General features: G+C 48.7%; 1 protein-coding gene across 1 annotated transcript in view; it reads left to right on the forward strand.

Annotated features, from left to right (window-relative positions):
- The window catches only part of ptprn2 (protein tyrosine phosphatase receptor type N2), a 52,527-nt gene that overhangs the window by 2,260 nt on the left and 32,948 nt on the right, over window positions 1–17,319 (forward strand). Inside the window, exons 2-10 of the mRNA XM_085938961.1 lie at window positions 884–934; window positions 2,561–2,674; window positions 4,450–4,697; window positions 4,791–5,163; window positions 5,281–5,517; window positions 5,590–5,633; window positions 5,982–6,334; window positions 7,593–7,679; window positions 9,905–9,984. Of these exons, the coding sequence (XP_085795087.1) occupies window positions 884–934; window positions 2,561–2,674; window positions 4,450–4,697; window positions 4,791–5,163; window positions 5,281–5,517; window positions 5,590–5,633; window positions 5,982–6,334; window positions 7,593–7,679; window positions 9,905–9,984 (1,587 nt within the window). The remainder of the gene's footprint in view (window positions 1–883; window positions 935–2,560; window positions 2,675–4,449; window positions 4,698–4,790; window positions 5,164–5,280; window positions 5,518–5,589; window positions 5,634–5,981; window positions 6,335–7,592; window positions 7,680–9,904; window positions 9,985–17,319) is intronic.

Here is a 17,319-nt window from a genome sequence, read left to right on the forward strand (position 1 = left end):
AAGAGAACGGGCAGGAAAAGGTCAAAACACAGACCGTAAAGTATGTCCAAACGGAAGAAGAAAGGCCGAGCGAGCGCTGGTTCGTGAACGGCCGAGGGACATCATTCGATTCAGGCCAGACGCCAGGTCAAACTCGCCCATTTGTGGTTGTTGCCATGGCCACGCAGCCATCTTTAATTCATGGCCTGGGCCGTTGCCGGGCGGACAACTGGCAGAGAGCGACCTGCATGGGAATTCTGTGTTAGGCCCGCTCGCACCTGCTCCCTCGGTTCGTTTGCCGGAATCTCAAATGAGTCATGAGTTGATCGATCGATTTTCAACAAAAATGGCAATTTCTTTTTCATGTAAAAATGTATTCTCAATGAAAAGCATAGAATTTGGAGCCAATTCAAAGTTTGACCAATTAGCTCGTGGACTTTGGTTTTGCCATTGAGACTGGATCATTGTTGTTCCACCTACACTCTTAATCGCTAATCAGCTGCATCAACGGAGATTACATTTTAATTAAAAGGCGTCATTTTTAATCATCTCCGCCACGGCGGTGGAAGGAAGAGGATGCCGCTTTTATCGAGCGCAGGCGCACGCTCAGCTGCATGCTTGATTTAATGGAAGGTCCTAATTAATATTGAGAGCTGACACGCTTCCTGATTAAATAAATGAAGGCAAAAAAGTGATGAGGAGGTAAAGTAAGCCTGCAAATTGCATGCTCAAAAAGGCCACTGGGCATTGTTTTCACTCCAAGGAACACTTCTCATTCAAACCTTTTTTATTCTCTTATGGTTAAAAACTCAGCCTCCAGCTTTTCATTATAGAGCATTTCCTTTTCTTGTTTTAAACACGCATTGAATTTTGATTGTATTTTCCCCATGCATGTTTTCTTTAGGTTGCCTGTTTGAAGATGACCTTTGCCAAGCTTACGAGTTCTGTGTCAACGGTAAGACTACTTTTGAATTGTTTTTACTTTGTTGTCTACTTAATACTGAGTTTCCTCTAAATCATCTATTTGAAAAAGCTGAGAATGCCTTCATTTCCATATAAACCGAGTTTCCAGATTGGTCACCACAGACGGTATGGAAATATCGCTGTCTGGTTTGGTTGCTTAGCAACCTGGCATCGCTAGCGATGAGTAGCAGAAAGTGCGGTGCCGGGGTCGGCCACTTCACTTCCTCCCTGTCGTGCGAACCTGCTTTACTCCAAGCCCGGTCCCTCACGGAGCACTGCGCATCATAACAAAAGTAACGGATGGGTTTCGATTATGACGTAAGGAAGGAAAGCAAACTGGCCATGACATGCCGGCTTTGCGTACTGTTTGATGTGCAGCATCGCGAGTCGGTTTCCATGGCAACAGGCCTCTATTAATGCAATTCCCTTCTGGGATTGTCAAGGAAAGGCACTGACTCCATTTTTATTCTTTTTTTTTTTTTTTTTTTTCTCTCTTCCTTGTGTCTTCCTGCAAACCTATTTCTATTCTACATTGTGAAATCAGACCGTAATTATAAAGCACCTACAATAAATTCATCTTTCATTCTGTTCGCCGCGTCTCGGTTCATGTTGAAGTTATAAAGAGAGAATTTTTTTTTATTTATTTTTATTTTTTTTTAAGAAGCATAAATCCAGATCCCGCAACCCACACACTGCTGGCTGCCATCTAAAGTGTGAAGGAGATAGCTACGTGCGTAATTATGCCAAGACGGAGGGAGGAGACAAGTGATGACTTATTGGGACACATTTAGACGGGGTGCGATTGGCGGCGCTAATCGATATGTCCAGTCAGGGTTCGATGTCCAGTGCAGATAAACAGAGCCGTCAAGCGTGTGATTGATGAAGTGCTGCGCTTATCTCATCGGACTCTTGTCTCCAGCTTGTCATTACACTTATTGTCAATACAGCAGCAGCAAGGAACACCCAAATCCGTTCATGCTTCCACATTGCTAATGACCTTTGCTAAAACGCCAATATGACAAACGCCGTGCCCTCAAGTCGTGCAAAACATGCACGTTTCCCTTTAAAGTGCATACGGTGTGATCAATATGAATTCAAATGTAACCGGTGGGGGAGTTGACCGCAAAATCAATAAAACACCCACTAGCGGTGGGGCTGGTTAATTGTCTCTTAGGAGCGGGGGAGCTAACACACAGAATATAAAAGCAGTAAGCTAGTCACAGCAAATGAAATTTTTTTTTTCTGTACTCTCCGACGTGGCTCCCCATTTTCAACACTAAAAGTTGCGCTGCTTGTGCACTGATGACGCCTTTGGATTGCGCCATTTCTAGCCAGTCAGATGGATGGAATTATCTGCGTCTTTATTACATTTCAGTCTCCTCCAGAGGTCCCGGCCGCTCGTCCGTTACAACTGGTTGGCTCCGGTTGCCTAGCGACCTGAATGGAGCTAGGCTGCTGTGCTCCATTTGCAGTGTAACACCCCCCCCCCCCCACACACACACACACCACTTTCCACTCTCTTGATAGTCTTTGCTATCGCCAAAAGAGATGCCAATCGGGGGTGTCTTGCTTCCAAATGCTGTTTCTTCATGGTCGCTCTTCTTCTCCTGATGTGCAGATGGAGTATTCGGGAGGTGTCAGGAGTTGGCCGGCGCAGACCTGAATACGTATGACGTGTCTTCCTCCGGCTTACTGCGTCTCAGGACTCTCTTGCAAAAACTGGCTCATCGAGGTACACGCTCAACTGCTAACACACACACCCCAAAAAAATTAGTGTGCTCAGATATAGCAAGATGGCCACCTGAGTGGAGAAAGTGATTGATGAGGATTTTAAATCCTTCCCTGTAGACGAATGTCACTGTAAATGACGAATGGCGCTCAATATGCCTTCGCAGGGGGGAAAAACATGAAGCTAGACTGACAATCATTTTACATCGTGTCCATGTATGAGTCATTTAGTCCAAACTGAGCAAATTGTAGTTGCCACGCTGACCCACCTGGGGGCAGTAGATGCCTTCCGCACAAACATGAGGCGGATTAAGTCCCCTACCCACCCAGTGCAAACATAATTGGCTTTTGCAGGCCACTCTGAGCTTAATATCTTGTAACAGGCGTGAACCATTAACAGTCAGCCGGGGGAAGGGGGGGGGGTCAAATAAAAAGTGTAAAAGGGGGGGTGCGTGAAATGAATAAATGCGGAGGGCCTGCCGTTTAAACTCCGACCTTGAGGTAGTGATGTCATCATTTTGAATTGTATCTGCCCCACAATGCACTGCAGCCATTCATTTATTTATTTATGTCATCGGCGGCGCATCGTCTCGGCGGTGTCGGCTTTGTCGACAGCATTGTGTCGCGCGGGTGAAATTGCCGAGAATGGAGTTGTTCCGGGGTGCGAAGTTGGCGAGGAACGTCAATGGAATTGATTGAAAATCCCCCTTATCTCAAAAATGGCATGTCACTCACATCAATGGGAATGGAGCTTTGTTCAAACGAGGGGAAAAAGAGGCATCAGAATAGCGCAATAGTATTTGTGCGCACTATATCCACACTATTTTTCCATGACCTCTGAAAACATCAAAGGCATTGTCTAGGTTTTTTTCCAGCGAACAAATCAAGTTTCCTGAAAAAACCCCTGATGAAAATGTACGTGACCGTGAAAGTACAAAGCGGTGCGACGTGGCGCAGGGAGCACCCGCTTTAATGTTAGCATTCAGTCGGCGTGAGTGCGAGGCGTAGGCTTCAGGGGCATTTGAAAGTAACCTGCTTTTAGCGTGAACAAATTAATTGTGTTTGTATGCGGCTTGTCAAGGTTCCCGCCACCACTACAATACCAAATGACTCAAGCGGGGAGCTCCTGATGCATATTAGCTTAGCCTTTGCCCGACAAAGACTAGAATGAGGCTTTGAAGGTTGTCAAAAATGACACAAATTGAGCTTTTGTTGAACAATATCTGCTGTGCTATTTCTATACATTTTGCAGCATGTCTTACTTAGAATTAGGTTGTGTGTGGTGGTGGGCAATAAAAGCATTTTAACTCTCGGCCGCAGCCACCAAACACAATCAGCATTTGCTATTATGATCACATTTAATATTTTGATCTGCTGTAAAGTGGGCTGGAGTGTCCTTCCTTTCATTTCTACTAAGTTACAAAGAAAAGCTTCTCAACTTTTTTATTTTTGTTAAATGCCATCACTGTATTGCCGTGAAAGGTAGGTTCCTCCACTTTCATTTTTGCCCGTGCGCAATAGCAAATTCTTCTTCTATTCGTGTCCTTAAGAAATCAAACAAAACTAATTAGAATCGCCTCGTTCCAAAAGACACCAGATGAGACCACGGGGGAATGTTTGAGTGTCTGAAATTCTTCGAAGGCCCAGACGGGCAATTCTTTGAATGCTGCGGTGTTAATTAAGCCAGCCGTTTGTGCTTCTCAGAGGCGGGCGGGGGGGGGGGGGGCGTGATAATCAGTCAGTGGATACGAGCCGATTGGCACCTTTGCTCTCCCGCAGGTCTTGCTTGGCAGGACGACATCACCCAGCAGGCCGTCTCCGGAGAGCTCTCCAAGCTGAGGAGCGGCGGCGCCCTCGGCCATCGGGAAGCATCGCAAGTGCCCCTCGGCTCCTACGGCGGGACGGCGGGGAGGAAAGCCAGGCCCGCAGAGGCCGAGTTGAGTCGGAACCTTCAGGGCTTCCTGAAAGGTTCGCGTTTTCTGCCACGGCTGCAGCCTGGAGTCCAACAAGAGGCGGCCAGTACACGGGTCAGAAGCTCTTCCAGATGATTTTGCACAGTGCTCATTCTGCCTAGCAACAAATGACCAACAGATTGATTGATTGATTTTTTTCTTCTCTAGAACGAAGGCGTAAGCGCTTATGACGAGCGCGGTCCGCCAAAGTCGGCTTGGAGGGAGACCAGCGTCTACAGTCTCCAGAAGGCAGCCGACCAACCTCCAATCACCAAGATCTTCTCTCAGAGCGGCGAGGGCAGGCACCCCGAGCTTAGCGCCCCCTACAGGCCCCTCTCCAACCACCTGGGGCAGCTCCTCACACAAGGCGGACCAACAGGGTCCAAAGGGAAGCTCCGTTACCTCGGCTACGTGCGTCCGCCGCCAGATGAGGTCCACCTGGCCTTTAGTCCCAAATCTCCGAAAGCCAAGCTGGATGGACTGTTGTTCAGGAGCGGGTCCGACCGACCGACGGCCGAGAAGCCGCCTCATTTCACCAACGGTAACAACCTGCTTGACATCTAGCATTGACATTCTCACATAGACTCATGTGCCTGATGCTAAAGGCTAACCTTTAGCTCTATCAATGTATCATTTCTCGTCTTTTCTTCTCTCCCAGATCTTATGATCCAAGATATGGTCAACCGTTTGGGAGGGCACAGTTTAAACATGGAGCCTTGGATGGCCAAAGACCTGGAGCAGCTGGCCAGCATCATCAGCGGCGCTCTGCGGGGAGCCCAGGCGGGGCAACCCCAGGAGGGAGACGCCGAGCTTAGGGCCGACGTGGAACCCGACCGAGTCTCGAGCGTAAAAGCGGAGAAAGTCAATCAGAAAGACCCTTTGAAATTTGGACAAGGTAGTGGAAAGCAGGATTTGTCGCCATTTTAAGATTTACTCGGGTGACTTCTCTATTGCATGTTGTTTCCAGGCCAACGAGAAGATGCCACAGCCAACGAGAACCCCGTCGACGAGGTGAATTCCGTTTTCTCGGTCGCCGCAATTCACAAATGAATTTGCCGAATGAGGAGGAGACATGTCTAATCCAAAACTCAAACATGTGAAATTGATGGGGAGGCGCACGCAGAAACAAATTGCACTCAATGAACTGCACGTTCGGACTCGAGCGAGGAGGCTTATTCTGTATTTGTAAAAGTCACCATTTTTGGGCCATAAATCAATTGATAAAAATATACATTTTTAACTTGATAATTATATAATGATCTATTCAAACGGTATGACATTTTTAACTTGATAACATGATAATGATCTATTCAAACGGTATGACTTTATTCTCTTCAATGATTCTTCCTCATATGCCAGCATACGGCCATTTTCTCCAAGCTCCTCGACTACCTGGACAAGATGGGTGACTCCTCTGAGGTCCAACCCGCTCCCGCTGAAAAAGCGGCGGGCCTGGAGAGCGTCCGGAGCCGGACCACGCAGTCCCAAGGCGCGGAAAAAAGCAAAGCGTCAGCTGCCGGCCAAGGCTCCGCCTCACGTTTGACCGGCGGCGCGGCCCTGCCTGACGCTTTGCACTCCCAAATGGAAGCGTGGATGCAGAAGCCTGCCGGCAATGACATCAAAGTGAAAACTCAGCTGGTCCACGTCGGAGTCAAGGAGTTTTCCAGCAGAGGGAAGGACAGACATTTTGGATACATCATAACCGGCTCTGAGTGAGTGGCTTTCTGACTCTAAATGAACGTTAGCTAGCGGTAGTGTACTTCCTTCTTTGTGTGGCCCCAATGGCCACCGACGTCAATGTGCACAAAACAAATGTGTGTTGCTGCACACTATGTATGACTGCATGTGAAAGTGGGCGGGCTCTGGCGGGCTCTGGCGGCCTCAGTCATTATTATTACATCCCTTCCGGCCCTCTTTCAAATCCCTTTATGGCCTTATCGAGTGTTGTGTCGTTCACCTGTAAAGTCGCCACGCCGCCGCGCGTGGGCGCCGATGTTCCAGGCCAAAAGGCTTTTCTTTTGAGTCACTTAAAAGGTGAGCTTATCTGACAGACTGCTGCCGTCGCCGCGTTTGACGGTGGTGGAGCTCTCCGCTGGAACGCCTTCCCTTCGGCCAATCTGAAATAACTCCTTCAAGGCGGTGCATTTCCACTCCGCCGCTGTAGGTGGCGAGCTTGCCCAAAAAGGCCCTTTTTTGGTCACCTCGATACTGCGATTCTGAACGTGTAACTAATGGCCATCCAACAAAATAGCCATTCAAGCAAAGAAATATTCTTGGAGTTTGAATCGTTTTCATTCAGTGAATCTGTCTCAATGCCATCCCCGGCTGTTTGTTGACCTGGCCGCCTCTCGGCGCATTCTCGTCAAAATCCACAGAAACCGAGGCGCTTTCTTGTGTATTTATTTTGGCCCCCCTCCTGCAAATGACCTTTTGTTTGGTCTATTTCCTCAGCCATTTAGTCTGCAAGAGCGAGAAGACGTGGACTGAGCTGAGCTGAGATGAGGCATGGCTTTATCAGAGCGCCATTATACTTCACCTCCATTCCATTTGCACCTTATTATTCTCGTCTGGCGGCGAGGGGCGGCGAGGGGCGCGTGTTCCTGCCCGCCGCGTTTGTGTACTCTCACTCTGGGCGTGAGGAGAGAGAGAGAATGGTGCGCAAAGAGCAAGAAAGATGAGAGGAGGAGGGAAATGGCGGAGAGGCGCATCCATATGATGCAGCCATTACACCTCATGCAGGTTCCATTTGCACCTGATTGTTTGTCTCATTGCGGGCGGGGACAAAAGCAGGTGATTTAGCAAGCTCGCCTTTCCCTCCCTCTCTAGCCAGCCACATTCTTTGTGTGATTCTTGTACAAATAGTTCCTCACTGAACTTAAGTAGATTGTCCAGTATTTATGCTCGCGTGCAAATGGCCCGTTTGTGCGGAGCCTATTTGACCCTCGCTTGGCTGCGTGTGTGTACTTTCAGCTCCCTCACCTCAGAGCAGGCCGTGGACTTGATGGAACGGCTCACCCGGGAGCTGCACCTTCACGCCGCAGACCTCACGCAGCTATCGTAAGTGCCCGTCGTCCTCACTCAAGGCATTTCCGGACGGCTCCGCGGTGACGCCAAATCAGCTCCGTAAATGGCCTTGTTCAAAGTGGAGACCATAATGACAATGTCTGATTGTTCAACCTTGAAAAAAATCTGGCAAAACTTTGCCGTGGCCCCAGTGAACGCAGGCAGGCAGGCAGGCGTTTGTTGTTTACCTGACCTTTCCGCCGAGCGTTTGACTTCTCCGGCGGCCCTAATCACCTCCGGAATGTATACCCCCTCTGTCTCCGTACGCTTCGTCAAAGTAACGACTGTGCGCACGACTGTGGAGTACAGTGTCTCTTCACCAATCTACAGCGGCGGCGGCGGGGGGGATATCTATCGGACTTCACCCCTCCCTCAAGGATTTTGCTCTCATGAAACAGCCCGAGATGCGATAAAGCGCTCTGTATACCGTGCACGCCCGCCAAATCGTGACCTCCAAAGAAAGTCCGCCAAGGAGATTCTCAATCTTTTGGCTTCCAATTTATTTGTGACGAGCAGGAACACCGGGACATGTCATCAGGCCGGCACTGATTGAGTTAATCCTGTTATTACAGCTGCCATATCACATCAGCGCTAATCAACCCTGATGCTAACGCGCTAGCTGGATACAGATGAGGAGCCGCCGATACGGCCAGACAGATGTAGCTCAAGTAAACACCCTGTGCCCGAGAAAAAGTCCAAACGCAAAATAAATAAAAATACACATTCAAATTCTTACAAAGTATGACATAAAATGATAGCAATATTTTTGTAAAACCAATTTACAATTTGAAATGTCTTTTTCAAAACAATATGGTGCTTTTATTGTATTTCATTGATTAGAATATGGAACAAAATTGGGTGGTTTTTGGTCGACTTGGAACAGATTGATGGCATTTCAATTTCTTGTTAAAATGTATGAACCCCCATATTTTACTTCCTAAAAGTAGGCACTTATGGCATAATTAAATAGAACATACAGAAGTAAACACTTCTGATCTAAACACGCCATTCCTTCAATTCAATGGCCATTGTGCTGCTCCGAATGGTATGCCTGCCAAGGCCACCGGAGGGCAGTATACAGTTCCACGACTGACTGACGCTCGTAAATCGCATTTGCTTGTATCTCAAGGCACCACTATAGCTCATTCCTTCCCACTGGTGGATTTGATGGCTTCATATATGTTTCGTCCACAGCCTATTAAGGATGGCGTATAAGCGGACTTGCTTCCATACAAAAGATAAATGGAGAAAATGTCCCTCTTTGTTGCTCTCTAATGAAAGTGGAAATAGCCCAGGCAGAGGACGCGAGCCAGCCAGCCCATTGTGCCGTGAGACCGCGGCAGGTGAGCGTTTCAAAACGTCCCCCTTGTCTGAATATGCTCGGAAGCTGGGTCAGAGCGCACCGCCCCGCTTTTCCTTCCGTGCCAGCTCTTTTTCTTGAAGACTGCGCGATAAGGAGTCGGCCGGCGGGAGAGATGCTGAGATGTGACAAACAGGCGAGGCGGACATTTTGATGAAGGGGGCTGGAGTTTTAAGATAGTCAGGCAGGCATGTGGTGATCTTTTTTCTCTTCTTTTCCAGATGATTGTCTGAGAGGGAAATATGAGCTTCTATTGAGATGACGTAAGGGCTGTATCCAGCCGAGACACTAGGGGGAGTGGGTCACACGCAATTTCACTAGCCGTCTGCATTTACCAGAGCAAACAGAACCCAGGTGAAGCATTAGAGAAGGGCGAAGAACTGTGCCTGCGTGATGGAGGGATGGTGTTCACAAATCATTGCATGGCTGGCTCCATCTGTCTGTAAGATTGGCTCATATTTTGCAAGAGTGCCAGCCAAGTGAGTTTGTGTGGCTGGAGACCAGCCGTTGGTCTGACAGCGGTGCCTTGAGATAAGAGTGACCCAACTTACGAGTTGCTTTGACTTGTAGGCAGAAATTGGCCATGCAGCAATTTTTTATGAACAAAGTAAAACGCAATTTCCCCGTGCGCCGCTGGGAGTAGTTCCACTCCGAGAGCTTTAAGTTGACGGCCAAGCTCGGGGACCTTTAAACATTTCTTCCGCTCCAGGGAGAGCAAATCAGCCGCCGACTCCCGACCGTACAGCGGCCAGTAAGTGCCCAAAGCGTACGGTGACTTTGCTGAAGTTCCAATGCAGTGCTCCCAAGAGAAAGACATTTTATTGATATTCCATTGACGCCTCATTTTCTCTTACCGCAGTGTTCTCGGCCCAGCGTTGACTTTCCGGGTGGGTCCAAACTCCGCCAATGTAACCACAGCGGACCTAGTGACAATTGCAGGTACAGTCCATTCATCTTCTCAGCGGGTTTGTGGGGAAATGGACTTTCCAATCGCACTGCACGCTCACCGTCACCCGTCATGGTTTGCAGTGTTTGTGTTTGTTTAACAAAGGGATTAAATCCTGCCGAGGGCCGGGATGTCATTTCGGGACTAATCTTTCCCAGCCAGCCTTGTGAAAAAATGAACAGTATTTTATATTTCTATATTTAAATCATCATCTTGACTAACGTTTTTTTAGCAAGCCAGCGGAAAAGCAGCGAGGGTCACGTTAGCCTTTTTCCTTAAATTTTCGCCCCCCACCATTCGAGTTTGACGGACTTTGATGAGATGGCGTGTAGCGAGCGCTAATGAAAGGCGTGAGCGAGGCTGAAATGTCAGCCCAAATGTTAAGTCAACATAATCGTTCGTCTGATGAATTATGAATCTCAGCCTCCCCGAATAGCAATGGCTAACCATTCCAGCTCAGTCCCGCTTCTAATTGGTTGTCGTTGGTTATTGGCAACAGACGCAAAGCCTCCACGAGGATGAAATATTAAACGGCAACCCCCGTCTGACCTTTATGATCCAACCGTCCCAGCCAGAGCTTGGCTTGCTGACTAGCTTAGCTAGCGCCTCGCCATCACCGTGCGAAAATTGACCATCGCCGATGCAGTGATTACACACTTCAAATCCCGTTCGATTGCATCAGCGCCCTGAATAGCTCCTCGACGATGACTCGAACGCAACATGACTGCAGTGTGTGTGTGTGTGTGTGTGTGTGTGTGTGTGTGTGTGTGTGTGTGTGTGTGTGTGTGTGTGTTTTTTTTTTATGTTGGGCACCACGTTGTGAAGCAACAGCGTTCTTGAAATGGAGTCTGAAAATCAAAGTGACGCCCACATGCAGCGGCCACCTGGGTAATCCCGGCTGACCTTTGCCTTATGTGTCACTGTGCATAAATGACGTGGCCTCCTAATGAACTCATCAAAACGCCACGCTGCGTTCTGGACTCAACCCGCCGCCGGGAGCCCGCGCAGCATACGCCGTTGCGCTCACCGAGCCCCGAGTGTAGTCTCCTCTTCGCAGAGGCAAACACGGATACCTACCGCTAAAATCTGAGGGAAAAAAAATGAATATAGAAATCAATAAATATAGAAAAAAATCAATAAATATAGAAATAAATGTTTGGATTTTGTGATCGGATCAGTGCTAATGCGAACAGCTACTGAAAAAAACCTCATACGTAAGCCTTAAAGCAACTTCTATTTGAACATAAACAGTGCTAAATTGAGGGCCATGTATTCTTTATCCTCTACGAAGATACGCTTCTATGTTTCTTGTCTTCATACTTGGCCAGTTTTCTGCAGTTGTGCGTGAGTGTCCGTACGTCCTGATCGAGAAACACATGGAACGAGGGCTTTTGGGCAAAGCTCCACGGGGCGCTACCTTGACTGTACCCGACATTGTCTGCCGGAGGTTAATATGGCGGCGGCGGCTGTCCATCTATCTGCCCATCACTTTCCATTTGATGTGCTCAATGCCCCATTGAAAGGACGAGACAAAGAGACTCGGTTGAAAGGCACGGACAGTATTGAAGAGATTTGATAAGTCATTGAAAAGCATCTTTTGGGCAGCAGGTTCTTAGCGGCAGCGTGGGTGAAAGGCCTGCTGGGAGGTCTGACTGTATTAGCCGAGGTAGAGGCTCTTGTGTTCTGCTCAACTGGAAAACCGCAGGACAAAGACGCGCGTCGCCTAATCCCTGCTCGCCTGCAAAACAAAAGGGAAAGCTGCCGCTTTATCGAAACCACGAGGCCTTCCTTGTGTGTCTCGCTCGGTGTGTGTGTGTGTGTGCGCGCGCGCGCGCGTTTTATTTGCGTGAGATCTCTGCTTTTCTGCAGCTGTGTTCATACTGTGCCACGAAAAGCGAGCGAGCGAGCGTGCGAGCGTTCAACTCTGGGATCCTTTAAGAAATTCCATACTGGACTTTGCTTCCAAGGTGAAGGCGGGGGATTACTGTCAATCAATTCAACAGGTTTTCTTGACACCAATGACTACTTGCGTGGCATCGGCTACGATTGAGGATGACTTTGACACACGGGTTCATCGTATCTATCACCTTTTTCTTCTCTCATTGGTCAGTGGACTTTCCATCCATCCATCCATCCATCCATCCATCCATCCATCCATCCATCCATCCATCCATCCATCCATCCATCCATCCATCCATCACGTGTTAGTGGCTGTTTGAATAATAAGCTCAGTCTCCCACATCTCCTTTCTGTCATCACTGAAGTGTGAGGAAGCAACATTGTCTGCGTGCATGTCTCTGGCTGCCTCCTAGGGTGACAGCCGTGCGTCAGGGTCTCCTGCTCGCTGGCTGGCCGGCTGGCTGGCTGGCTCCAGATGGCTCAGCCACTGGCTCTCAGGGTCCCCTGCCTCTCTCCCTCCCTCCCTCACGGCCTTCATTGAGCGAGGGCCGGCGTTCTCACGGCCCGGGGGCTTGCAGACTCATTGCTGCGCTGTGGCCTTTGTGGCCTCCCAGGTCACCCGGGCGTGACAGGCCAGACAAAAGGGAACGTCCTCGCGGCACTGACTTAACTACAGTCAGGCAGTCTCTCTGTGATTAGAACACACGGATCCTAAAGCTCAATATGTACATATGTCAATGAGCTGAACCGTTTGGGTCCGGTCTGGGATTTGTGGCTTTTTGCAAGTCCTCCTAAAATGTGATATTTCACTTGATTCTATTGGCCTGAAGCGACTCGCGTCACTTCAACGCAGGTCCTTGCCCCTGAGAACATGGCTTTTGCCCGAGCACAACGACAGCGGATCCCTCCGTTTGCCAGCACAATGGACGGCCCCGTTTTAAGTTGGACTGGCAATTCTCCAGCTCTGATCTGCCAGTGAATGCGCCCATGCACAGTGGCAGCCTGTTTTTTTGAGTGCTAGTCCTCTTTCCAGCTGAGCATATTAGCATAGATCTCCCACGCAGACAGAGTTGACCTTCACTGCTGCGAACACTTGTCAAAATGCCAATGATAATTACCTGCTCTCTTCGGCCGGATAGCCGGCCGGCGCTTCATCTGCGGAGCTTTACAAGCCGCCCGTGTTGGGACCGCTTGTTGCGGCACATCTGAGCTGCCGACCGCCATTCCTTTTCCCCTCGCTCTGAACCAACAAACAACCAGAGGCTTTGAAAAAAGAAGTGAGAATTACATTTTCTCGCCTCCGTCCGTCACGTGCTGTGGCCAAATAGAGTTGTTGTTTTTTTAATCAAAATAAACAATAGTCTCTGCTCCCTGAACATCTGTATCAGTGAGCTTCATCCATCCCCGCTTTCTCTCTCTCGCTCTCTCTCGCTCTCTCACACACACGCTCTCTCTCGCTCTCTCACACACACGCTCTCTCTCGCTCTCTCACACTCACGCTCTCACACTCTCTCTCTCTCTCTCACACTCTCACACTCTCACACTCTCATATCGCTGGCTAGCTAGCTTGAGTGCTCCAATGCGCTCAGTTGGGTGATCAAAGTCTTCCTCGGTCTCTTCTCCTCCATTGCCGCCGGCTCTGCGAGTGCGTGCGTTGGATAGAGGCGAGCAAGCGTGCGTGTCGTACACACACCGTCCTCTTTTGCATCGTCTGCCGGAGGACACGTTAGCGCACGTTGACGGACAGACGTTGCGCACGTTGACGGACGCTGACGCTAATGCGATACGACGCGCGCCGCATTTTACGAACGTTTATGCACTGACGAGTTGATGAATGCGTTTCCATAAGAAGGGAAGAACACGTGTTGCTGCTTGCTTACTTGCTTGTAGCCGGCCCCCCAAAAAGAAATCTATATCTGCTTTTTAGTTGTCTTATTTCCTTTTTCGGGCAGTATAGAGCCAAAGCGCCAGCCATCAATGAATTGAGACTGGAGTAAGCCAGCTGAAGGTGCGAAAAGGCTCCCAAGGCCGAGACGGCGGATTGTCCTTTTCTTCTCCCGAGCGACCGACCGCTCGCCGTGCAGGGAGTTGTTTCTGAGAGTTATTAAAGAAGCAAGCCCCTCTTTGGGAATCCTGCCTTTTTAAACTCTCCGCTCGCTCGCTCGCTCTCTTTCACTGAGCGCTTCTTCCACCAAAGTTGTCATGTGGAAACATTTCTATTGTAAGAAGAAGCCAAGAAGGTTCCGGACCATTAACGATTCGCTCGGGCAGTGTCTTTAGCTCCCCGTTTATCCTAGTCGGTCACGGTCTTCCCCTTTCCTTTGGCGCTCCTCCGTGCTCTCCTGCTCCACCACGCTCGAGCGTTCACCTCAGCGTTGCTCTTGTAAACATGTTTACTGTGGCAAAGAAGAAGCTCGAGACAGTAACAGGTGCCTGTCGACAGCCAGCCGCATCTCCGGTGCATTCAAGGATCTTCACCCGTCGGCGGGGATTAGTGTCGCCTGGCATTGTTTGTTTACTAATAGGTATTTGTCGGGAAACGGTCATGAATAATTGAAAGACATTTCTAGTGGATCAAACCGAGCTATCGGCAAATGGCGGGAGATGAATGAGAAAAGCGCTGCGACGCAAATTGAAGCCGACCCCAAAAAGTGAATTGGGCCGGAGAAAAGAATAGGTGAGGTACGTATTACAAAGTGTCTCAAATACTGGACGGACAGCCGGCTTGTGGACGCAAACGTCTCAAAAGATTGACACTCAGCGAGACTGCGTAAGCAAAGCTAATTATCAAGCTCCTTTATTTGGTGCAAAGTGTTCCCGTTTGCCGGGACTCGGCGTTACGCGACACCCGGGCTTGTAATTGAGCTCCTTTGGATGGGAGCCAGAGTTGGCGCTTGAAAAAAGAAATAAAAACGGGACTGTGTGCTGATCTCCTTTCCATGCAGCTGAGCCACGCTGGCTGGCCATAGCAGGCCGCCTAATGGCTTGCTTTATGATTTTGGTCACACTCCTCGTATTCATTTTCACAATGGAAACATTTGGGGGTTTCTTTCCACAGCAGAGCAATTTAAGCTTGATTTCTGCCCCAAGTCAACTATCTTCTCTGCTAAAGGAATGCTAGGCTAACATGCTAAGGCCACACCTTCTTTCCATCTTGGCTAAGACGCTATCGTGTCGACTGGACTTTAGTCAACTAAGCTAACAAGGCTAGCTAGCTGCGACTGTTGTTTTTACCATCTATTTACTGCAATGTCCTTGCTTTTTCTGAAATATGATTATTTACAATGCGACGGACGCCATCAATTTCCAGCGTTACTTGAAGGCTTGATGCATGTTTAGTAGTCTCCTTGAGTTTTTGTCACGGCTCCATAGATTGGAGGAGCAGAAGAGAGACGGTGGGATTAAAGCACCATGTTGAGCAGAAAATCCAAGTTTCTCTTCAGCGGCGGCGCCCCCCCAACCCCCCCCCCCCCCACACACACACCGGCTCCCACCTTTTCCTCCTTCTTCTTTTTCCCTCGCTCCGCTCCGCGCCGACCCTCTCAGCCTTCATCTCTTCTGTTCTCTCCGTCCTTCATCTTCCCGCATGGAACGCCGCCTCTTACCATGTGGAGAGCAGCGGGTTCTTGTACACCGTCTTTTTTATTTTGTTTTGTTTTTGAGCATTGTGAAGCAGCTCGCACAAACAGCCCAGTAAACGAGCATCACCCCATCTTCCTGCCATGACTCATCATGTAATGATATCCAAAAATGCACAACCCCCCATTATGCTCAATTGAAAGAAGCTGTGAAGATGATCTTGTGGAGGAGTTCACAAAAAGGCTTCACGTCGCGCTGATTCAATCACGCCCCCCTGTCCATCTCGGCAAGAGACAAAATGACGTGAACTCGCTGTAAATCATTAACGACGCCCACCGGTATACAAAGTATAACATCGTGTCTGGGGGGGGGAGGGACGACACCCACCAGTATACAAAGTACAACATCATGTCGGAAGGAAAAAAAATAAAATAAAATAAAAGGAATCTCACCCTCCGGGTCCAGCGACGAGGAGGAGTCGCTACGGAAACATTTTCAATCGTGACCATATTAGCTAATTACTCCTTCTAGAAAAGTACCATTTTATGACCCTTTCCATTTTTCAGAATTATGGTCATGGTCTTGTACAGTCGAGGATAATACGAGCTGATTTTCTTTTAGTATCTCATCAATGGCTGTCTGCCCCCACTGATTTTGAGTGCAAGTTTAGATAGACCAGATCCTCCTTTAGCACGTACAGAATATCAGTGGCTACTTTTGTGTTCCATCAAAACCACGTCATTATGTTGATTATGGAAGAAAAGATGATGGCCGCAGGTGTGGGTGGGCATGCAGGTGTTTTTATTTGTTGATGTTCTTTGCCTACTAATGGTGCCTGTGTGCACTTAATTGGCCCCCGTATGCGCTGCCCTGCTCTGCTCTGCTCTGCTCTGCTCTGCCAGTGGTTTTAGTGCATCACAAGTGTAGAGAAACAAAAGGGAGCCGGCGAGCTTCAAAGCACGATGGTGACATTTCCTGCCTTTCCCATCTTCAAAGCCCTATTTTATTTTTATTTTTTTTATGATTTTGCTTTTGTACTTTCTCTTTTTTAATTTTTTTATTTGGAGGGTGTAGGATTTTTTTTTTTTAAGCAAAGGATTACAGCTGTCTGCAATCACAGTGTACAATTTGGATTCCCTTTCAGAACATTTTCAATAGAGGATGTTCACTTGTTCAGTGTGCCGTCTGCTTTGAAGCCCATTATGCCTGAATTGTATTTATTTCAGGATTTTCTTTTGTATGTGTTCTCATATCGCTGCATATAGATAGCGTGGGTGCTCTTGGTGCACACCAATCAAAAGACAAACAGCAAAAGCCTATATAATGAGGGCAAAATGGATAGGTGGAGATTACTCGACCATTGCTACAGATCCAACAGAACCCGAGCGACGGTCTCCAGATGGCCGAGAGACGCGTGGCGTGCCCCCCCCCCCCCCCCCCTTTCCTCATTTTCATTCACCTGCAAACACATACACACACTTACTTGCGCCCCCTCGCCCCCCGGTGTCTATAATTCATGAGCAGGTGCGACAGCATCTTTCTTTGGCAGATGTTCAATTTCCGCTTCCTTTGTGCGTTTTGCGCCCCCTTCTCCAGTGTACTTTGAACGTCCATTTTTCGATTTGATTATTCTTCTACGCAAAGGACATCACTGCGGTAATTTGGCATACAAAGTCACGGCCACGACCGATGGGTGCCCGCGTTGAACTTGTCGGAAGTTGACGAAAGCCTCGCCGCCATGACGGACCGGGCGGGGCTGGGAATCCAAAGTCGTATTCACATTTCTGTAGAAACAAATGATTAAAAATACATGGATCTATTTGGACTTGCAGCGATTGTAATAGCCAAAG

Source organism: Syngnathus leptorhynchus, chromosome 19, assembly GCF_054491065.1.
Source record: "Syngnathus leptorhynchus isolate UIUO chromosome 19, UIUO_Slep, whole genome shotgun sequence".
In the NCBI taxonomy this organism is placed as follows: domain Eukaryota; kingdom Metazoa; phylum Chordata; class Actinopteri; order Syngnathiformes; family Syngnathidae; genus Syngnathus; species Syngnathus leptorhynchus.